Source organism: Staurois parvus, unplaced genomic scaffold, assembly GCF_062004578.1.
Source record: "Staurois parvus isolate SC_StPar_1 unplaced genomic scaffold, SC_StPar_1.0 ptg003066l, whole genome shotgun sequence".
In the NCBI taxonomy this organism is placed as follows: domain Eukaryota; kingdom Metazoa; phylum Chordata; class Amphibia; order Anura; family Ranidae; genus Staurois; species Staurois parvus.
The window spans coordinates 55,613-80,048 of NW_028320862.1; the positions used below are offsets into that span (position 1 = coordinate 55,613).

At 44.1% G+C, this 24,436-nt stretch overlaps 1 protein-coding gene across 2 annotated transcripts in view; it reads left to right on the plus strand.

Moving 5' to 3' along the window:
- LOC149428643 (inactive pancreatic lipase-related protein 1-like) overlaps positions 1 to 21,307 on the plus strand; it is a 32,694-nt gene extending 11,387 nt beyond the window's left edge. The window contains exons 5-11 of one of the 2 annotated variants that reach the window (XM_089667162.1): positions 1,881 to 1,989; positions 3,057 to 3,167; positions 6,462 to 6,566; positions 12,420 to 12,538; positions 14,233 to 14,362; positions 14,971 to 15,082; positions 20,991 to 21,307. In XM_089667162.1, coding sequence (XP_089523288.1) covers positions 1,881 to 1,989; positions 3,057 to 3,167; positions 6,462 to 6,566; positions 12,420 to 12,538; positions 14,233 to 14,362; positions 14,971 to 15,082; positions 20,991 to 21,306 — 1,002 coding nt within the window. In that variant the 3' untranslated portion in view covers position 21,307. The remainder of the gene's footprint in view (positions 1 to 1,880; positions 1,990 to 3,056; positions 3,168 to 6,461; positions 6,567 to 12,419; positions 12,539 to 14,232; positions 14,363 to 14,970; positions 15,083 to 20,990) is intronic. The other variant, XM_089667163.1, reaches the window with a different exon arrangement.
- Positions 21,308 to 24,436: the final 3,129 nt, after the last annotated feature.

Here is a 24,436-nt window from a genome sequence, read left to right on the forward strand (position 1 = left end):
CATAAGCTATATAGAACATTTGAACAAGCTCAAACACAACGAGGTTGCTCTGAGTAGATCCATAAAACCATTTAGCCGGTTGCTAGGCGGTTCAATAAGGGCAGGGCTGACTATTTTGTATATACGTGCAGCTCATTGCTTGTACTATCGAAGGAATAATTCCCATCTTTCTATAAATTATATTTTGGATCTTATGAGAGATGAAACATACTCTCTCTGTGTAATGGTCCCAGACAGTGTGATGCCCCAAAGTGGCACAACATCCCCCCCATGATCTGCAATTCCCACGTCTGGAGGTTTACTCTGATGGCCTGCCCCCTCCTTTATCTACAGCCACAAGCTTACCGGATTTTGTCAGGGAGCCTGATGGGAAGTTTCAGTCAGTGACTCATCAACGGTGACGTGTCAGTTCCTTAGATCTACAGGCCTTTTCAGTTTCTGAACAATGAAGATATACTCACAAGCCACTGTATTAGATACACCTGTTCAATTGCTTGGTAACACAAATTGGCAAACAGCCAATCACATGGAAGCAACTCAATGCATTTTGGCATCTAGATGTGGTGAAGACAATTTGCTGAAGTTCAAACTGAGCATCAAAATGGGGAAGAAAGGGAATTTAAGTGACTTTGAACGTGGCATGGTTGTTGGAGCCAGATAGGTTTTCTGAGTATTTCAAAAACTGCTGATCTACTGGGATTTTCACGCACAACCATCTCTAGGGAAATCAAGACTCATCAGACCAGGCAACGTTTTCCCAATCTTCTATTTTCCAATTTTGGTGAGCTTGTGCGAATTGTAGTCTCCATTTCCTGTTCTTAGCTGACAGGAGTGGCACCCGGTGTTGTTTTCTGCTGCTGTAGCCCATCTGCTTCAAGGTTCGACGTTTTATGCATTCAGAGATGGTATTCTGCATACCTTGGTTGTAATGAGTGGTTATTTGAGTTACTGTTACCTTTCTATCATCTCACACCAGTCTGCCCATTCTCCTCTGATCTCTGACATCAACAAGGCATTTTCCTCCACACAACTAGATAATTTGATAGTTTCTCTTTTTTGGACCATTCTCTGTAAACCCTAGAGATGGTTGTGTGTGAAAATCCTAGTAAATCAGCAGTTTTTTAAATAATCAGAGTAGCCCATCTTGCACCAACAACCATGCCATGTTAAAATTCACTTAAATCCCCTTTCTTCCCCATTCTGATGCTCGGTTTGAATTTCAGAAAGTCGTCTGCACCACATCTAGATGCCTAAATGCATTGAGTTGCTGCCATGTGATTGGCTGATTAGCAATTTGTGTTACCAAGCAATTAAATAGGTGTACCTAATACAGTAGAGTGTATCTGTAACATTATCATCCCATGTTCTGGATATTATGTTACAGTTTTGTTACATTGTATCATTACTCCCAGGATGATGTGTACAATAAAAAATGGTCACTAAAGATTGAAGTGTGTATCAAGGTAAACACTTTTTTTTAGTTTTAGAAGGAGTATGGAAGGATTAGAACTCCTGTTGGGTTTTACTGCTATCCGGGGCTCTGTTAGAGATATTTTCTCTCCTTATTTTTTTGTTGTGTCTCTGTTATAACGGAAAATCTCCCCAACAGAACACAGTGAAAAGAAAGCTGATAGGTCCCTACCCGTTCCCTTCTCCATCCAAAGCTGAAAAAGAACGTCTGGCGTTTACACTTTAGTAAAAGTCCTAAATAAACACTATAAAAACCTTTCAGGATCTGGACTTGTGCTGCTCTTCGCTGTCCTTTCATTTTGGGACGGAATAATTTAAAGTGACACCTATGAAATAAACTCATACTGGGGGTAATCTATATATTGGTACATATGTATGATTACCACTCATAATTATCCATTTGTCTCCAGGAAGAATTGAATTACCCTCCCTCCAGCATTCACATTATTGGACACAGTCTGGGTGCTCATGTAGCTGGAGAAGCTGGGAGAAAATTTCGTGGCATTCGCAGGATCACCGGTTTGTATCTGATTGACACTGTGAAGCCCTGGTGCCCCAGCAGGCAGTTGTTGGAGCATTGATATTTAAAGGAGCCTTTAATAAGAATAATCTCTAGCAGTTTCATGTAATATGTCTCTAGCATGTAGTCTCTAGTATCTCATACACATAGGCAGGCGCACAGGGTGTGCCAGATGCGCCTGGGCACACCCTAATCACCCAGTGCGCATTCGCATTATCGCTCAGTGTGCTGGTGGGGAGAAAAGAACGATCCCCGCAGGGGTCACTGCTGGCAGGACAGAAGACAGAGGTCACTGCTGGCAGGGCAGAGGACAGGGGTCACTGCTGGCAGGGCAGAGGACAGGGGTCACTGCTGGCAAGGCACTCAGCAGAACTCCCTCTCCCATCCCTGCACTGCACATAACCTGGACACAGGCAGCAGAGCTCCTCATCCAGGGGAGGTGAGGGGAGTGGTACAGGCAGCCTTCCCCACCCCGCTGGGCCCCCTACTGACCAGATCATTGATTTAGCTGGGCAGTACATTTACAAAGTTGCAAGGAGAGGGCAGCTGTCTGTAGTATGGTTCAGCAGACAGGCAGAGTGTTTGGGGTGGAGGAGGGGCGGTTGGCTTTAGGGGGGCACAACTAAAATCTGGGGGGCATAGCCCACCCCAGCACCCTACTAGAGCCATACATGAAATAACCATGTACATAGCAGCTTCCTGTAACACAGACTGGTCATCCTTGTTCTCCCTCTTTGTACAGGGTGCCTGGTCTTGTATCCACCCCCTCCAGTAGTTCTCTGCAGGTAGCTGTATGGGTGGGCCTGCTGTGTCCTTCCCTTATTTCTGCTCTCGGCACAGGCTATGATGATGTCATCACTATCTTACAAGGTAATATTTGGCAAGGTCTCTGCGAATTCAGCAATAAAAGGAGAAAAACTTAAAACCCAAACTATATACAAAAGATCACAGGAAATTGAAATATATGAAGCAAATCAGAGACTGTGCATTTCTGAGCTGCTTTTCTTGGCATCCCATAATGGATCATTTATTTCCATGCTCTTCTAATGGTTCTCCCTCTCTGCAGGTCTGGACCCAACTCGGCTGTACTTTGAAAACGCAGTAGAAGAAGTCAGACTTGATTCCTCTGATGCTGGTTTTGTGGACATCATTCACACTGATACAAAGATAATAACTGGTATTTATCAAGACATCTTTTTTCCCTCTAGCTGAAAAATCCTGGGTCCAATTTAACCAGAGCAGGGCAATGTGCACATACATAGCAGATGGTACATTAACGTTCTATGAGTACACTACAGTCTTAGTTTGCTGTGTCAGAAATCCCAATAGTGCTGATTTGTGCCATATGTTCTAATCAGCTAAACCACCAAATGCTCATCTCAGCATTTAATATAAATGAAATAATAACATAAGGAACAAAACCTAATTGACTGGCTTACTAAGCAATGAAATATGCATGCGCCAAGCTACAAGGCAGGATTAACCACTTCAGTACTGGACATTTCACCCCCTTCCTGCCCAGGACGATTTTCAGCTTTCAGCTCTGTCACACTTTGCATGACAACTACCATGCAACACTGTACCCAAATTAAGTTTTTATCCTTTTTTGAGACAGATAGTTTTCTTTTGGTGGTATTTACTCACCACTGGGTTTTTTATTTTTTGCTACACAAATGAAAAAAGACTGACATTTTTGGGGGGAAAAAGTTTTTCCTACTTTCTGTTATAAAATGTTGTAAATAAGTAATTTTTTTCTTCATTGATGTGCGCTCATGAGGCAGCACTGATGAGCACTTATGAGGCTGCACTGATGGGCACTTATGAGGCTGCACTGATGGGCACTTATGAGGCTGCACTGATGGGCACTTATGAGGCTGCACTGATGGGCCCTGATGGGACTGCACTGATGGGCACTGGTGAGGCTGCACTAATGGGCACTGATAAGGCTGCACTGATGGGCAATTATGAGGCTGCACTAATGGGCACTGGTGAGGCTGCACTGATGGGCCCTGATGGGGCTGCACTGATGGGCACTGGTGAGGCTGCACTGATGGGCACTGGTGAGGCTGCACTGATGGGCACTGATGATGCTGCACTAATGGGCAATGGTGAGGCTGCACTAATGGGCACTGGTGAGGCTGCACTGATGGGCCCTGATGGGGCTGCACTGATGGGCACTGGTGAGGCTACACTAATGGGCACTGGTGAGGCTGCTCTGATGGGCAATTATGAGGCTGCACTAATGGGCACTGATGTGGCTGCACTGATGGGCCCTGATGGGGCTGCACTGATGGGCACTGGTGAGGCTGCACTGATGGGCACTGATGAGGCTGCACTGATGGGCACTGATGAGGCTGCATTGATGGGTAATTATGAGGCTACATTAATGGGCACTGGTGAGGCTGCACTGATGGGCACTGATGAGGCTGCACTGATGGGCACTAGTGAGGCTGCACTGATGGGCACTGATAAAGCTGCACTAATGGGCAATGGTGAGGCTGCACTAATGGGCACTGATGAGGCTGCACTGATTTGCACCGATGAGGCTGCACTGTTGGCCACTGATAAGGAGGCACTGACAAGGGTGCACTGATGGGCACTCATAGGCAGCACTGATGGGACTACACTGATGATCAGTGTATATGTGCCCTGTTAGCCTTGCCAGTTATCGGCACTAGGTACCATTTGTTGTATGTCTTCATGGCAGGGGCAGACTGACAACTCATGGGGCCCCCGGGCAATAGGGGATCATGTGGCCCCTGTGTCCATGCCCACACTCAAAAAAATCCTATAAAAGGTACCAGGGGTATTTCATGGGGCCCCTTACTAACCCCGGGCCCTCGGGCAGTGCCCGAGTGCTCGAATGGTCAGTCCGCCCCTGCTTCATGGTTATCTCTTTTTAAAAGTGTTAATAAAGATTTATAAGGACATCTGTCGGGGATTAATCTCTATTTTGTTAACTTTCACCATCATTATTTTTAAATTAATTAAAACTAACATTGGTATAGAGTTTGGGATTGGTTAGAGCTATAAGTCTGTTTTTATGGTATGTTTTCTGAATTGTGCGCATTGTAGATGACCCCCACCCTGAGGATATCTGCTAGTATAAAATATATACTTTTTCTGACCTAGTAGGATATTTCTCTTTTTTCTTTTTAGTTTTCCGGTTATCGTCTCTCCTTTCCTCACACAGTGACGTTAGGTAAAGAAATGCTAGTAACTGACAAGTTTGTTTAAATGGGATCAGCTGTGATTGGACACAACTGATCACATGATAAAGGGCCCGCTGTGATTGGCCCTTTACCTCGATCTGTAACCTGCTGTGTCCAAAGGCCCAGGGGGCTCATGGGAGGCACATTCTGAGAGGACATCCATGGATACCCTCCCAGAACAAGAGCCACGCTGTAGCTTTTGGCTATGGCACAGTACTAAGGTGGTTAAAGGTGTACTATGTTGTCAAAGTAAAAAAAAAAATCTCAGGATACATAAGGGTATTTATTGTTGGAACCTCTCTTGCACCAGCTTATGGGATCTAATACAGTGGCTGGTGCACACAAAGTCTGTGTTGACCCTTTTGAAATAAAACCTCACATTTACCTTATCAAGTCAAATAAAGTTATAGATCCCCACCCTTACCTATTTATTTCCTCTGTTTTTCATCTTATCAGAAGTTCCAGTGAGGTGCACTGTGCATGACTTTCAGTTTCCATTACATTAGAAGGTTTCAGCTGTCATTTTGCAGAAGCTCCATGTATGTTTAGATCAGCCCCAGCAACAAAACAAATCTGAAAAATAGGACAGGGTCAGGGGGAAGTAAGAAAGAATGAAAGGCAAAAAGATATTCCTGAGGTCACAACCCAGAAGGACAATGAAACAGCTTTACAAAGCTAGTTGGGCAACTGGAACCGGTTTCTGTACAAAGAATGTTCAGATGAAAAATACATATTTGATGGTGCCAGATAATATGGTACAGAGTTTGATTGTGTGTTGTGTTGGGCTGTTGTCTCTTACGGTGGCCTTACACGCTTCCATAAATTATCTATTTCTTTTCCAAACAATCTTTCCTGATAGGAATAATCAATCTATAGCTGATAACACATTTGAACGATATGCCACACACAGGGAAGTAGATTTTGTTCGAAAGTTGGAAGATATCATCATCATGAAATCTCATGATCTGATCTATCGAAATACTATCAGATTTACGAACCGAGCATCTCAGTGCTACCAATTGAGGCAACACAATCAATAATATTCTGCTGTGGCCAATTGGCTCATTTTGATTGAATTGCACATCAATCAGATAACATAAATGAAGTGTCATCCATCCGTGTGTCTGCAGTGCTGCCATCTGGACCAATTGTAGGTTAGCAAATGGGACATCCTGGTCACCTGCTCAGCTCTGGCTGTCCTGTGCCACATAAACATCAAGTCAATGAAAAGTTAATTGGTATCATGTTCTTTATTCCAGGACTTGGTATAGCAAAACCGATTGGACATTTCGATTTTTACCCGAATGGAGGAGAGCATATGGCGGGGTGTCCCAGTAAGCTGGCAATCCAATTTCTTTTGACTGGTAAGCATCTATGTTGCAGTGTATATATATATATATATATATATATAGGGTGAGAAAGAAGGTTTTAATCAATTTATTTCACTTTTGTTGCTTATAGTTTTCATAGATAAAGGGATTAGGGTTGGTTCACATCTGTGAACAATTGAGCTAAATTGAGCAAAACTGAGCTGAATGGACCAGAGTATTATAGAGAGGCAGCCTTAATGGGGCACATCACATGTCATAGGTGGGGGGGGCAGAATATTAGAGAGGCAGCCTTTATGGGGCACATCATATGTCATAGTTGGAGGGGGGGGCAGAATATTAGAGAGGCAGCCTTAATGGGGCACATCACATGTCATACGGGGAGGGGGGCAGAATATCAGAGAGGCAGCCTTAATGGGGCACATCACATGTCATAGGTGGAGGGTGTGCAGAATATTATAGAGACAGATTTAATGGGGCACATCACATGTCATAGGTGTGGGGGGGGGGGGGATATTATAGAGAGGCAGCCTTAATTGGGCACATCACATGTCAAAGGTGGGGGGGGGGCAGAATATTATGGAGAGGCAGCCTGAATGGGGCACATCACATGTCATAGTTGGGGGGCAGAGTTAAATAGAGAGGCAGCTTGAATGGGGCACATCACATGTCATAGTTGGGGGGCAGAGTTAAATAGAGAGGCAACCTGAATGGGGAACATCAAAGTTCATAAATGGGGGTGTGGCAGAGTATTTTTGAGAGGCAGCCTGAATGGGGCACATCACATGTCATAGTTGGGGGGGCGGAGGATTATAGAGAGGCGGCCTGAATGGGGCACATTACATGTCAAAGGTGGGGGGCAGAATATTATAGAGAGGCAGCCTGAATGGGGCACATCACATGTCATAGTTGGGGGGGGGGCAGAGTATTATAGAGAGGCAGCCTGAATGGGGCACATCACATGTCATGGTTGGGGGGGGCAGAATATTATCGAGAACAGCCTGAATGAGGCACATCACATGTCATAGTTGGGGTGGCGGCAGAGTATTATAGAGAGCAACCTGAATGGGGCACATCACATGTCATTGTTGGGGGGTGGAGTATTATAGAGAGCAGAGCCTGAATGGGGCACATCACATGTCATAGTTTGGGGGGGAGGGTGGAGTATTATAGAGAGGTTGCCAACTCTTTCTGTTATCTTCGTTAACCACTTGCCTACCAGGCACTTATACCCCCTTATTTACCAGGCCAATTTTCAGCTTTCAGCGCTGCCGCACTTTGATTGACAATTGCGCGGTCATGCAACATTGTACCCATATGAAATTTTGATCATTTTTTTCTCACAAATAGAGCTTTCTTTTGGTGGTATTTAATCGCCACTGGGCGCTTTACTTTTTGCGCTATAAATTAAAAAAGTGCAAAAAATTAAAAAAAAAAAAAAGTTTCTTTGTTTCTATTATAAAATTTTTCAAACAGGTATTTTTTCTCCTTCACTGATGTGCGTTGATGAGGCAGCACTGATGGGCACTGATAGGCGGCACTGATGGGCACTGATAGGCAGCACTAAAGGGCACTGATAGGCAGTACTAATGAGGTGGCACGGATAGGCGGCACTGATAGGCAGCACTAATGAGGTGTCACGGATAGGCGGCACTAATATGCAGCACTGATAGGCGGCACTGATAGGTGACACTGATGATGGGTACTGATAGATGGCACTGACTGGCATCACTGCTGGGCACTGACTGGCACAACCGCTGGGCACTGACTGGTGGCACTGACTGGCAGCACTGCTGGGCTGCACTGGTGGGTGGCACTGGTGGGCAGCACTGGTGGGTGGGCACAGGTGGGTGGCACTGGTGGGCACAGGTGGGTGGCACTGGTGGGCACAGGTGGGTGGGCACAGGTGGGTGGCACTGCTGGGCACAGGTAGGTGGCACTTCTGGGCACAGGTGTGTGACACTGCAGAGTGGCACAGGTGGGTGCACTGCTGGGCACAGGTGGGTGCACTGCTGGGCACAGGTGGGCGGAGCTAGTGGGCGCACTGCTGGGCACAGGTGGGCGGAACTTGTGGGTGGCACTGCTGGGCACCGATCATCAGGGCACTGATCATCAGTGGCCCTGACGATCGGTGCCGATCCTCGCTCTGACAACTGCCGGTTCTCGGCAGTACTTTCCTCACGATCTGACAGCGTGAGGAAAGTGCAGCCGAGAACCGGCACTTGCATTTCCCTGTGATCAGCGTGTCATTGGACACCGCTGATCACGTGGTAAAAGGCCGGTATGATCGGCCTTTTACCACATCTCGTGATCAGCTGTGTCCGTAGGACACAGCGATCACGGAGATCGCCGGGTGCGCGCCCCCTGGGGCGCGCAGGAGAGCGCATTCTGGGGGGACATAATATGACGTCCACCCAGAACTGGCCGGCCGCAGTGAAGCCGTCATTCGGCTATCTGCGGTCGGCAACTAGTTAATGAAGAGGGTGGCTGCCAGAATATCAAACTGTATAACAGTACAAAGTGCGAGAGAGTATTAACCTCTTCATGCCGGCGGAATGCAAATGTTTGGCCTCCCACCGTCTGCGCCTAGACGCTGAGCAGTCGCACATTTGCGTTCTATTAAAAAAGAACATATGTGCTGAGAGCGCGCACCCTGTGCGCTCCCTGCACACATGTCCGGTACTCACGGAAAGGTTCCGATCTCCTCTTTCGATCGGGACCTTTCCCGATCATGTGACCGCCGTGAAGGCGTGTCACGGTGGTAACATGACCCTAAACCCCACCCCGCCTCCTGGCTTCTGAAACTCTTAAAGGGCAGGAAAGCGCCGGAGCGAAGGGGTTAAGGAAACTTTCACCAGTTTTATTCCTTTCCTTTTTCCTTTCCTTTTCTTCATGCCCCTTGCATTTACTTTCTTTTACTAAGTTTTCATTCCATTCCTTTCTACACTGCTCAAAAAAATTAAAGGAGAACTTATTAATCAGAGTATAGCATCAAGTCAATGAAACTCCTGGGATATTGATCTGGTCAGTTAAGTAGCAGAGGGAGTTGTTAATCAGTTTTAGCTGCTTTGGTGTTAATGAAATTAACAACAGGTGCACTAGATAGGCAACAATGGGACGACCCCCAAAATAGAAATGGTTTTACAGGTGGAGGCCACTGACAATTTTTTCCCTACTCATCTTTTCTGACTGATTTTAACTAGTTTTGCATTTGGCTATGGTCAGTGTCACTACTGGTAGCATGAGGAGATACCTGGACCCTACAGAGGTTGCTCAGGCAGTCCAACTCCTCCAGAATGGCACATCAATACGAACCATTGCCAGAAGGTTTGATGTGTCTCAAGAGCATGGAGGATATTCCAGGAGATGGACAGTTACTCTAGGAGAGCTGTACAGGGCTGTACAAGGTCCTTAACCCATCAGCAGGACTGATAGCTGCTCCTTTGTGCAAGAAGGAACAGGATGAGCACTGCCAGAGCCATACGAAATGACCTTCAGCAGGCCACTGGTGTGAATGTCTCTGACCAAACAATAAAAACAGACTTCATGAGGGTGGCCTGAGGTCACAACGTCCTCTAGTGGGCCCTGTGCTCACTGCCCGGCACCATAGAGCTCAATTGGCATTTGCCATTGAACACCAGAATTGGCAGGTCCACCACTGGCACCCTGTGCTTTTCACAGATGAGAGCAGGTTCACCCTGAGCACATGTGACGGACGTGAAATGGTCTGGAGAAGCAATTTCTGAAAGCGCACTGAAAATCCTGCATGCTGTATCTTTGGTGTACTTTCAGAAAATACACTAAAAACACCTGTTCTAATAGATGTCTATGGAAAATCACAGATAACCTGGCAGTATGAAACCCTATGCAATTGAAATTTGAAAGTTTTGGTAAGATACTTCCCAAGGGTTAAATACTTTTAAAAGGATGCAGGTCCTGCAGGTCATTACAACAGCAGGTGATTATAATGAATCAGCCCCCCCCATTCAGATTTAGTCTGCAAAAGACATGGTGAAAAAAATAGCAATTTCTCCAGAGCAACAAGGTGGGAATCTGTTACAAATTTTGTTAAAATGCCAGCAATGTAAATAGACCACCCAGAGGGGAATATTTTTTACTCAGCAAAAGTGGATGCCCCTTTCACATTGGCGTTCCATCTGTGCATTTTTCATTCTCTGTTGACAGATGAAAAACTGACAGCAAAACATTCTTATGGGCAAAAGGATATAAAAGGGAGGTCATCCATTTACATCGGTTTTTCAGCTGCTTCCAATCAAATCCGTTTTTGTTAACCAGTCTGCATTTTTGTTCCATTTGCAAAAAAGGAAGCGGATGAGAAACAGATGTAAACAGGTGAAAAACAGATGTAAACGGAACATAACTAAACAGAATATGGATGTTAACTGATGTACACTGAATCAATTTTTCCTAGCAAAAAACGAGACAAAATGGATGATGCCTGAGCGAAAGGGACCTCTTTTAGCATTGGATGATGTTGATTCAGCAGATGTCAGTTTTCAAGGATTTCCTGACCTGTGCTGAGCCAAGTCAAAAATTTGCAGCTTTAGCAGCCATTAGAAACATAGATATGGCAGACAAAACTAAGGGGTTTATTTACTAAAGCTGGAGAGTGCAAAATCAGGCTCACTTCTGCATAGAAACCTAACAGCTTCTAACCTCAGCTTGTTCAATTAAGCTTTGGCATTAAAATCTGGAAGCTGATTGGTTTCTATGCAGAAGTGAACCTGACTTTGCACTCTCCAGCTTTAGTAAATAGACCCATAAAAGTCACACTGGAAGGCCAAAGAGTCCATGCAATTGAATCTCATTTACAGATCTTGAGACATAGAGCTGTGCGAAACCTGAAGATGCAGCCCAATGCAGCACAACCTGTGTGCAGAGTACCCATGAAGAACATAAACTTCTGTGTGTCAGACATAAAAACTGAGATGGGAAGAACATCACCAGCACGAGGATCTCCAGTTATAGGTCCAAAGATTTAATACACAATCACATAGTTACAGCAAGTGCAAAGTTTTGGAAGTCTCACAGGACCCCTTCATCAGGCACGAGTCATCACAATAAGTCTCTCACCATTAGCTGGTGGATTTCCTTTCCTCCATCACCATCCACTCGAGAGCCAACTAGATTTGCCCCAGTAAAGCACATAACTCATTGCCCCAGGCATTGTCTGTACTTAAACATCATTCTCAGTAGAACATAAAACAAAGGCTTCTTGTTGTAAAAGTAGTTTCTCTACTTTTCAGTAATCCAAATAGAACAGTCCAAATATTTGGTAGCATGACTTCCATTTAATGGTGCATAAAGTTTGCTCAACAATATTATTACATTTTCCCATTAGAGTACAGAGAGAACATTGTGGTAGTTATACCGTCAACCACAGTGCTTTCTCACTTTCCTAATCCGGGTTTTTCTCTGGGATCTCCCTTCTAACCCTTTTCCAAAGGGAAGGGCACATAGGACTCCCTCCGGGTTCCTCTCCTTGGTGGAACCATTCTGACTCCAAAAGGAAGAAGCCACAGCCTGAGACCCCTTCTACCTTATAAAGAGACAACCCATGTCACCACTCTACTACTAAGAGGTTGCCTTAACATCGAACCTTCCACTTGCCTACAATCTGACAGTACAATCATTATGCTGTCAACTTTAGCTCTACCAAAACTATGTAATATGAGGATCTACCTAATCTATCCAATCAATTTCTATCCAATCAGGCAGGCTCCTGCACTACATACTTGTTGGTAGATCAAGAAGGTTGTACATTTAGACTGTAACATGTGTGGTAAGCTTTAAAAGTAGGCTACAGTTTTCCATGTATTAGGTTATATTATATACAACAAGTATAAAAGTATATTTTTTAATTGGCAGACATGTTCGATACATTGGCCTGCAACCACTTCCGATCGTTCCTCTATTACACATACAGCATCCGATTCCCCGATGGCTTCGTCAGCTACCCCTGTGGTAGCTACAGGAACTTCACCTCCGTAAGTGGCACTTACTGCAGCCCTGACAGATTGCGCCTCCCTATACCATGGGCATAAAAAACAAAAAATTAACTTGAGTTGTTGCCAATAGTAACCAATTAGAATTCACTGTTCAATTTATGAAGGATTAAACAGGAAATATGATTGGTTAGTATAGAAAGAATCTGTACCATTTCCAGCCATCTTCCTGCACTTAAAATTAATTCTTGTAATTTCTAAATGTAAATGTGAGAAAATGATGACATATTGACACTCGCAAAAAAAGGAAAAGGTTTTAAATGTACTAAAATGAAAACATGCACATCTGCTTCCCCTCTACCTGCTCTCTGGCCAGTGCGGGTGACACTGGAATTATGGTGTCTATAATCTGACAAAGTCTGTGAAGCAGATACTGCCATTGCTAAGGTTGCAGAAATTGAGCAGTTTCATAAATTAGAGAAACTGACAGAAATTAGATTTACATTTGGATTTAAGGTGGATCTCCAGGCAAAAAACAAAATGCATAGATAGACAGATATATGCCGTTTTAAAGATGTTGGTGGGAAGATGAAATTGGACAGAGTGGTGAAATGGAAAAATGTAGCGGAAGGGAGAGATCATTTTCCGTATTGCCTCCATTCATTCCTATGTAAAGTACTGTATATCGAAAGCCAAAACCTTGTTTTAGTTTTGGATACATCAGCCAGTGGTTAGAACCCTGCCAGGTTTCTATCGCTGTCTGAGCTCCTGTTAGAGAGATACACTCTCTTGATTTATCTTGGTGACCCCTGTCACTGGAACTTAAAGTCAAGGAGAAACCTAAATTGAGTTTCCCCCAGAACAGCAATAGAGAAAAAATCTCCCAATGGAAGATTGTTCCGATAACAACTCTCTAAAGCTGGCCATAGATTGATTGAATCTCTGCCGGTTCAGCAGCGACTGGCCCACATTCAATCCATCTATGGGCAGGCTGGTTGTACCCAAGTCGATCCATCAATTGACTTTGGGTACAAGTCGATCCATCAATTGACTTGGGTACAACCAGCCTGTCTGACTGTTTACATTTGATTACTGCCAGCGGCTATAGTCGCTAGCAGTAATCGTGTTCTGAGGGCCAGAAAGACTCCCCACCGGCAAAACACAACAGCTGTGCTGGAGGGATTCCCCCATCAACACTGAATTGTTGTTGATGGGGTGGTCGAGTAATTTCCTTTCCTTCCAACAGTGGTGAAAGGAAAGAAAATCGCACAATCTATGGGCTGCTTAAGAAGGCATTTTCCTCACTTTGGAGAGATTTTCTCACACTTTCTGTCATGTATACCTGCAGGCAGGTGTAGGCCACAGTTATTCCTCCAACCTGAAGGTGGCAAGATGCTGTTTCTTCAGGCTAGCAGGACCCCATTGAGGAATAATTGTCCTCTGCTATGGGCTCCAGGTAGCCATCTTTGGAGGACAAAATCCTATTGGATACCAAAATCCAGCAAGATTTGGGTGACCATTTTGCTTCAAAATAATACCAGATCTGTGTCATTTGGTGTACCCGCAGTGTGAGAGTAAGGTAGAGACAGAGCTGTCATTTGAATAAGGAGAGCATTAGGGATAGGTACCTGTTGAAGAGGGAAAGAGAGGAAAGAGTAGATTATTTCCCTGTGATTTATTTTTCACTGAGCAGTGCAATATTGTAATAGTAGATGGTTGTGTCTTCTCCCCTTCAGGGTTCATGTTTCCCCTGCCCCCTCCAGAGATGCCCCACTATGGGCCATTACTCAGAACAGTATTACAACATCAAAGACCAGAAGATGAAGCTGTATCTGAACACTGGAGCGGATCCTCAGCACTTCTCCAGTGAGTATTGGTGGAAGAGCACTGGGGCCAATTAAAGAGCAGCTTGGGGTTCCACCATGTTCCCCATTTGTTTTCCTCAGTTCCTGGAGAGGTGACCTGGAGAGGTGTACCATGAAGAATTTTGTACAATATACAGTATGATGGTGTAACAAGGGGAGAGAGTGAAGGTTCTCATGTAATCCAGTTTATCTATATCATCTAGTAGTATTTGTTTGCCTTCAACTCGATATTGGTCCGTAATGCTGAAAACATTTGTCTGCTCATCCTAGCCTATACTAATGAAGAACTTTAAAATGCGAGCATCTTAACATTATTATCATTACAGAACAAGTCCAGCTAAACATGTCTACCTACTACTAAGTATAAAAAGAGAAAAAAGTTTGTTCTCCAGGTTTTGGGGGCATAAAAATTGGCAGAATGTCTGTGAATTATGAATTTGTACAATAGAAATTTTGCTTTCCTTGTCTGAGATCTGGTAAAATAAGATGAGAAACCCCCACCCCCAGAAAGTTTTACAACTATCAGGGTTGGAATTTCTGGTGAAAGAAATTATGGAATGGAATATTTGCAGATGTGAGTAACCTCCTGACATTCTACCTTCTCTTCAGGTCGGAGATATAAAATGTCTCTAAAATTAAGTGGGACAACAGAAACGTTAGGAAATTTGTATATATCCCTTTATGGGGCCGAAGGTAACGTGACTGAGCATCAGCTGCAGAGGTAGGACATAGTGTGGCTCTAACTGTAATCTATGACCATGCCATAGCAACATATAAAGTAATATACTTTACCTAAGTATGTGTAGGTGCTGAAATGTGTCATGTAGAACTGGATATCTGGAAAAAGGTTGGTGTTTGTAAAGCTCAATAGGTGAAACTGAAAGTTACACACATAAGTGAAGGGCTCATCACAGTAACTCCATCCCCTTCAGAACAATGCCTCCTCCCACTGTCAGTCTGGGCTTTCAATCTGAGACAGCCAGTCAGAAAGGAGAAAGTTACTGCTGTGCTATCATTAAAAGAGAAGTGTGGTGGGTTTTTTTTTAGAAATCACACATACCTTGGTGAACGCAGCATCAGTCCGATGCTGCTTCTGTCCCCTGCTGCCTCTAAGACTGGGAACTGAGTGATCAAAGACCTTTGATTGCTCAGTTCTCAGTGCTTCGGGAGCAGAGAGCTGGTGACTGTCAGTCACCACTGTGTGCTCTGCCCCCCCCCCCCACACACACACACGCACACACACAGTCACTTGAGCACTGGGCTGTGGAGGGGGCGAGCATGAATGGCTCAAACTCTCACCGGATCGCTTAGAGGCTGAGCCAGGTGCTGGTCCAAGCTCCTAGGTTGATCCCAGTCGGGATCTTTCCCCAGCCGATACTGGCTCTGTGGCTTTAGCCCACTGTTGGCTGAAACCAGGCCACAGGAGTGCAGAATGAACTGCACTCCCCTGATCCACAAACAAGCTGTACTTCTCCTATAAAGCTGAATTCTTAATTAGTTAAAAAAAACTACCATAACTGCAATACTCTAGCGGTAGAGGAATAAGGAGTAATACTTACTGTGGTGGGCTCCAGTGCACTCCTCTTCTCTCCAATATTCTGGTTGTGGGAGGGCCCTCACTGTCCTCAGGTACGAGGCGGGACTGTTGGCCCTGCATTTTACTTGATTATATCAGCGTGCGACGGCTGACCAGCGCGTTTTAGAAAAGAGGCTTTGGTGTGCAGATGTAGGAAGGTGCAGCCGACATTCTCTACTGCAGGTGGTGTTCGACTGTAGCGGCAATTAAGCTGGGGGAGGAAGTCAAGAGAAACTGGATTTCTCTATGGTTTCCTCAGTCACCTGGAGCAGTGATCTGATTGGATGTGCAGGACCCAGGTGACCCTGGCGACCATCTTGGGTCAAGCAGAGTCTTTTTAAGTCCCTGTCCCCAGGTTTTGGCACTCTTTAAGTGAGTGGTTAGTGTAGGGACAGGTTACCTGATTGTCAGGGACAGCATTTGTGGTAGGAAGAGGTTTTGGTGGACTAGGGAATGAATAGGGACTAACTCTACCTTCTTGGGAAGCTCCCCATTGGGTTGAATCGGCCATGGCACCTGGTACAATCTGTCAACTCTTTCAACAAGCCCCATGTCCCTTCCAGTGGAAATCTTCATTGAAGCCCAAAAAGGGGAGGCCCAAGTATGTCATGCAAGATGGACAACTTGGGTGTCTGAGTTAGTAGGTAAAGAAGCAAGTTCTAAAGGTGTGTACTCGACAGATGGGGGCATGTCCATTACTTCTGCAGTATCTACACTGTCACCCTCCAAAGCAGGCTGTACACTCCCAGTAGATAAGATTATGCAGCCTGCAGCCTCTGGTTGAAGTTGCCTTAGCAGAGATTACTGCTTAACACTGTAACAAGCATGATTTCAACTTCTTCACGGAAGGAGGACTGCTCCACCTCCCTGGAAACACTGTCCTGTAACTCAGTTCCCTCTGCCCACAGGGGCTCACCAGCCACCAGCACAAACTCTTCCTCTAGTGTAAGCACAGAAAGAGTCATGGTGGAATAGCTCAGTTTATCAGGCACACCCCACTCATTCACCTCACTGGGCACCATCCACACCAAAGGCAACACTCCTTCCCCACTGGGAACACTGGGCTCTATCTCAGAGGTAGCAGGGGAGTCCTCTCACACTTCGGTAGTGGTGACCTCTGACAGCCAAGGGGAGTCTACACTCAACGCTTCAGACAACCCAGGCAAACCTGGCCCAAACTTAGATATCAAGGACAGTCTTTTAGAGTTTGCATCCTTCACCTTTGTAAGCTGCATATGGTCCCAGGCAGAAATCAGGTCCCATGGCTCACTTAGTTTGTATTGTCTCCACAGGTCCAGAAAAAATGACACCAGTTTACATTGCAGGACAGATCAGCACTAACATCTCCACCTGGGCTGTCACTTAATCTCTTCCTTCTTGCAAAAAGAATCTTCACCTCTTACAATTCAATGTGCATATCTAATATACAGACATCCCTGGCTCTGCTGTTGATGATCCCTGGTTCCATCTCAAAGGTCAAAAAGGACATTCTGCGGCACTGCCTATTGGCAGCTCACACCGCTATTTCCCAACACTGGAAATCTACCTCTCCCTCCAGTTTATTGGAATTTGGCCAGATACTTAATGAGATAATGGCCATGGAGACATTTGTTGTGGAAGACAGCTCGGTCCTGAAAAAGTATGCACCACCGTGACTTGTTGGAGGTCCTAAAGTGATTCAGATGCTTTTCAAGTCTTAATCTCCTAGGGACTGGCCTTATTTATTTTCACTGATAACAATTTTTCGAGCACTTCTCAGATTGCTCGGTTATCCCTTCTCCCCCCCCCCCCCCTTTTTTATTTGTTTTCCTGGTTTCTTTCCCCTTCCTCACCATTTCCATCATATACCTTGCTGCCACTATAGGCTTTCCACTGATTGTTGGTTACACTGTGAAGTTGGCAACCTATTCTACTCATTACTCGTTACATCTGTTTTTTTACAGTATGTATGGCATGCCATTTATATCTGCTTGGGGATTGTCACACACCACATGTTTTTGCTCACCGTTTTCAATTGTTATTTGTCATATGCCTTTGTATTGAGATGCTTATAACTTTAAGTAAAATTACATTTAACCGTAACATCTCCAACATCCCCAGGTAGTAAAAAGCAAGGCTTCCCTATGTAGCAAGTTGAAGTCTAGTATCCAGAAGCCCCAGTTCATCTGGAATTCTGATTCCATCAGAGATGACCATGTTCATTGACAATGTTCCAGTCTTTTGCACTCTCAGGGGCATGTCTTGCACTTCCTCCTTTTAAGTACATAATGCTCCTCCTCTTGCTTTGTATACACTCCCTTCTCTGAACTTGTAGAAAGTTTCAGAAACTTCTCTTTTTTTGGACATTCCCTTTCCCAGAATGCCTATCTTGCCAACTACACCAAAGTGTAGGCCATGTGAACATGGACATGTTTAGCTTCCTGGGTACCATTAGCCAGTATAAGACCAACTGCACTTATGTGAACCTCCACTCCCAGAGGGAGTCAATATGCCTCATTTCCAAATAATACACAGAAAAAGCACCAACATCTTCTGACAGCCCACCTCTAAGATATAGAACACAGCAAAAAATAAAGTGAGTCCAGTCCAATAGTTTCTTTCTTACTTTCTTTTAAAAACAGCAAGGGAAAGTCAAACATCTTCACTGCAAATACTTCTCCAATGCAGAACAAGGCCAGTCAACATGTTTCCACTCAATACCAGTGATGCGTCCTATTGCCCTGTAATGGGGCGGAGCCAAAGCAGGATATTCAGGGAGATCCCCAGCCAGAGAAAGCACTGTTTTCTTAGCAGCCTACATCTGGTTCTGGAAGGGCCCCATTCTTCTCACAAGGGCCAACACTCCTTTTCCTGCTCCAGTATCTGGACTCCAACCACATCCACTTCACAGTCCTATATATTAAGTACTGTGCAAAAGTCTTAGGCAGGTGTCAAAATGCTGTAAATTAAGAATGCTTTCAGAAATAGAAGTGTTATTAGTTTATTTTTATCAATTAACAAATGTGAAAGTAAATTAATAGAAGAGAAATCTAAATCAAATTAATATTTGGTGTGGCCACCCTTTGCTTTCAAAATGGCATAAATTCTTCTAGGAACACTTGCACAAAGTTTTTGAAGGAACTTGGCAGGTAGGTTGTTCCAGACAAATTGAAGAACTAACCACAGATCTTCTGTGCATGTAGGCTGTCTCAAATCATTCTGCTTCTTCATGTAATCCCAGACAGACTTGATGATGTTGAGATCAGGGCTCTGTGGGGCCAAACCATCACTTTCAGGACTCTTTGTTCTTCTTTATAATTGAAGATCATTGTTAATGACATTGGTGTATGTTTTGGGGCCGTTGTCCTGCTGCAGAATAAATTTAGGGCCAATCACAATCCTCCCTAATAGTATAGCATGATGGATAAGTATCTGCTTGTATTTCTCAGCATTGATGACAGGATTGATCATGACCAAATCTCCAACTCCATTTACAGAAATGCATCCCAAAATCCACAAAGAACCTCCACCATGTTTCACTGTTGCCTGCAGACACTCATTATTGTACTGTTCTCCAGCCCTTCAGCAACAAACTGCCTCCTGCTACAGCCAAATATTTAAATATTTGACTTATCAGTCCAGAGCACCTGCTGCCATTTTTCTCCACCCCAGTCGCCATGTTTTCATGTATAAACAAGGCTAAGCGACTCAACTATGCAACTGGGGTGCAGAAAAATGGCAGCAAGTGCTCTGGACTGATGAGTCATGATTTTAAATACTATGGTGTAGCAGGAGGCAGTTTGTTGGTGAAGGGCTGGAGAGTGGTACAATAATGAGCATCTGCAGTTAACAATGAAGCATGGTGGAGGTTCTTGAAAGTTTGGGGCTGCATTTCTGCAAATGGAGTTGGAGATTTGGTCAGGAACAATGGTGTCCTCAATGCTGAGAGATACAGGCAGATAGCTATCCATCATGCCATACCATCAGGGAGGCGTTTTATTGGCCCCAAATATATTCTGCATCAGGAAAATGATCCTAAACATATAGCCAATGTCATTAGGAATTATCTTCAGCATAAAGAAGAACAAGGAGTCCTGGAAGTGATAGTCTGGCCACCACAAAGCCCTGATCTCAACATCATGGAGTCTGTCTCGGATTACATGAAGAGACAGAAGAATATGAGGCAGAGGATCTGTGGTTAGTTCTCCAAAATGTTTGGAATAACCTACCTGCCAAGTTCCTTCAAAAACTGTGCAAGTGTACCTAGAAGAATTGATGCCGTTTTGAACGCAAAGGGTGGCTACACTAAATATTGATTTGAATTTGTATTCCATTCATTTATTTTCCATTTTGATAATTGATAAAAAAAATAAACTATAAATATTTCTAATTCTAAACACATTCTTCATTTATAGCATGTTTTTTACACCCGCCTAAAACTTTTGCACAGTACTGTATATTTCCTCTCTTTACTGAAAAGGGTGTCCTCTAATGGTCTCTAGAAGCCAATTAACTACTTCCTACAAGCATGATTGTTAGCAAAGCTTCCTGTGTTCCGGAAGCAGGGGCGGACTGACCATTTGGAAACTCAGGCACTGCCCAAGGGCCCGGGGTCAGTGGGGGCCCCATGAGATGCCCCTGGTACCTTTTTAATAGGCTTTTTTGAGTTTGGGCAAGGACACAGGGGCCCCATGATCCCCTATTGCCTGGGGTGCCCCATGAGTTGTCAGTCCGCCCCTGTCTGGAAGCTATGTAAAGCACCTTGCTGGACCATGATCTGCCTGCATTGCAGAAGCACAAAGACCCTTTGATGACATCACTGGGTCTTAAATAAGATTTGTAATGCAACCTGTAATGTTACATTTAATAATCTTATTAGCATGTTTATGAGGTCAGAAAGGAGGTACCAGGGAAGGGAAAGAAAATATAAGCAAAAAAAAATTAAATATATATATATATATATATATATTTAATGTTTGTGTGTGTTTAGTAAACTGTATCGGCAAGTCATAAAGTCAGTATAATGTTCTCTATTTGGTCTCTTCCTTTTTTTTTCCTCTTTTTTCCTTTGTAGTGGAAGTCTGGTCCCAGGGAACACCTACTTTACGTTTATCGATTCCACAGTTAAGCTGCACCCATTAGATCATGTGACATTCCACTGGACCCCAATACTGTTCAACATCTTCAAGGCACAGCTGGGAGTGACCAGAATCGACATGCAAACCGGAGAAGATGGAACCATGTATGTCACTCCTAATGTTCCATATAATAGAGGAACCAGTGCTGATTGGGTTAGAGACATCAGGGAGACAAACAACCTAAACAGGCCATACACTAGTAAAATTTTGTATAACCTTTTTAATTTCAGGAATGTTCATTCAATTTTCTAATTGTTAGTGGGGTGGAACCAGTGTTAATTTTTGACCGCAGAGAAAAGAAATTTTGAAGGAGTGGGATGGAAACGTTTTCTCGCAATAACACATTTCTACCAGCATTCATTCTGAAATGGAATGTTAAAAGCAAACAAAATTTTGACATATTTTTAAATTCAGATGAGAATTATCGTACAAATGTTCATACGAACAATCGTTCGAAAATACACAAGTGTACAGGCAGCATAATTGCTCTTTGTTATCCCTTCCTTTGCCCAGTTTCCCTCTCTAAATCTCACCAAATTATAAGATTTTGCATATTTAGGTAACAAAGTAAAACATTTAAGAAAGTATAACCAGACATTTTGCTGAGGGGGCCAAAAGGAACCAAAAAGCCTCCAGTGTAAAGCATGTGGGGCCTCCTTAGAACACAATGGGGTAGATTACTGAAACTGGAGCACTCAGAATCTGGTGCAGCTCTGCATGGTAGCCACTCAGCTTCTAACTTCAACTTGTTTACTTAAGCTACGGCAATAAAACCTGTAAACTGATTGGTTTCTATGCAGAGTTGCACTGAGTTGTGCATGCACCAGTTTTAGTAAATAACCCCCAATGTATTTACATATCTCAATTCCATTAGAAAGCCCCTGAAAAAGCCATACAAATTGTTCCTGCATGATTCTGTGCAAACTAGACAACCAGAACCACTGAGTTGCAACACAGATACAACCTACTACAAATCCAACACAACAAACACTTTACTCCTGCGCTAGGAAAGGACTCAGTAGACCCAATAGGAATTTTCTGGAATTTTCTGGAATATGCACTGCTTGCTGCCCTCAACAGACTGGGGTGGTCCGAATACACTGGATACAAATGGAGAAACAGAAAAAGGGCGCACCGACCTAGTGCATTATCGTTTAAAATAATTTATTAAAGAAACAAAAATAGGTATCATACTCACAATGGACATAATAACACAGGCATGTCAAACTGAACAAGATGTATGATCAAAAACAACACCTGAGTCCATACGATAAAACCCTGGATGACCAACTGGCTAAGGCGTTTCGAGGAAACAACCTCTTCCTCAGAGCCAACACCTGGCTCTGAGTTGGTCATCCAGGGTTCCATCGAATGGACTCAGATGTTGTTTGGATCATACATCTTGTTCAGTTTGACATGCCTGTGTTATTATGTCTAGAGATGAGCGAATTTCTCAAAAATTCGATTTGGCTGATTCGGCGATTTCAAGTGTGAAATTCGATTCGATGCGAATTTCTTCGCTACGAAGATGACTTATAAAAAGGGTTTCTAGGCTTCAGAGAGCCTTTAAATTAGTGCAGAACACTGTACCTTTAATTTAAATGCCCTTGGAGATGAGGAAAGAGAAGAAGAAGGAGAAGGATGAGAAGAAGGAGAAGGATGAGAAGAAGGAGAAGGATGAGAAGGAGAAGGATGAGAAGAAGGAGAAGGAGAAGGATGAGAAGGAGAAGGATGAGAAGAAGGAGAAGGATGAGGAGAAGAAGGATGAGAAGAAGGAGAAGGATGAGGAGAAGAAGGATGAGAAGAAGGAGAAGGAGAAGGATGAGAAGAAAGAGAAGGATGAGAAGGAGAAGGATGAGAAGAAGGAGAAGGAGAAGGATGAGAAGAAGGAGAAGGAGAAGGATGAGGAGAAGAAGGATGAGAAGAAGGAGAAGGATGAGAAGAAGGAGAAGGAGAAGGATGAGAAGAAGGAGAAGGAGAAGGATGAGAAGAAGGATGAGAAGAAGGAGAAGGATGAGAAGAAGGAGAAGGAGAAGGATGAGAAGAAGGAGAAGGATGAGAAGTATGAGAAGAAGGAGAAGGATGAGAAGAAGGATGAGAAGGATGAGAAGAAGGAGAAGGATGAGAAGAAGGAGAAGGATGAGAAGGAGAAGGATGAGAAGAAGGAGAAGGAGAAGCAGAAGGAGAAGGATGAGAAGAAGGAAAAGGAGAAGGATGAGAAGATGGAGAAGGAGAAGGATGAGAAGATGGAGAAGGAGAAGGATGAGAAGAAGGAGAAGGATGAGAAGAAGGAGAAGGATGAGAAGAAGGAGAAGGATGAGAAGAAGGAGAAGGAGAAGGATGAGAAGAAGGAGAAGGATGAGGAGAAGGAGAAGGATGAGAAGAAGGAGAAGGATGAGAAGAAGGAGAAGGAGAAGGATGAGAAGAAGGAGAAGGATGAGAAGAAGGAGAAGGATGAGAAGATGGAGAAGGAGAAGGATGAGAAGAAGGAGAAGGAGAAGGATGAGAAGAAGGAGAAGGAGAAGGATGAGAAGAAGGAGAAGGATGAGGAGAAGGAGAAGGATGAGAAGAAGGAGAAGGATGAGAAGAAGGAGAAGGATGAGAAGAAGGAGAAGGAGAAGGATGAGAAGAAGGAGAAGGATGAGAAGAAGGAGAAGGAGAAGCAGAAGGAGAAGGATGAGAAGAAGGAGAAGGATGAGGAGAAGGAGAAGGAGAAGCAGAAGGAGAAGGATGAGAAGAAGGAAAAGGAGAAGGATGAGAAGATGGAGAAGGAGAAGGATGAGAAGAAGGAGAAGGATGAGAAGAAGGAGAAGGAGAAGGATGAGAAGAAGGAGAAGGATGAGAAGGAGAAGGATGAGAAGAAGGAGAAGGATGAGGAGAAGAAGGATGAGAAGAAGGAGAAGGAGAAGGATGAGAAGAAGGAGAAGGAGAAGGATGAGAAGAAGGAGAAGGATGAGAAGAAGGATGAGAAGAAGGAGAAGGATGAGAAGAAGGAGAAGGAGAAGGATGAGAAGAAGGAGAAGGATGAGAAGAAGGATGAGAAGAAGGATGAGAAGAATGAGAAGGAAGGAGAAGGATGAGAAGAAGGACAGTTCTGTGACAGTTTCTGTCTATTTCTGACAGTTCTGGGACATTCACTCCATACAGCTGTTTCAACCGCTGTATGGAGGGAATGTCATGGAACTGTCAGAAATAGACTATTAATGACAGTTCTGGGACTGTCCTTCCATGCAGCGGTTGAAACATTGTATGTATTTGTTTCCATAAATGGATCCATTTATGGAAACAAATACATACAATGTTTCAACCGCTGTATGGAAGGACAGTCCCAGAACTGTCATTAATAGTCTATTTCTGACAGTTCTATGACATTCCCTCCATA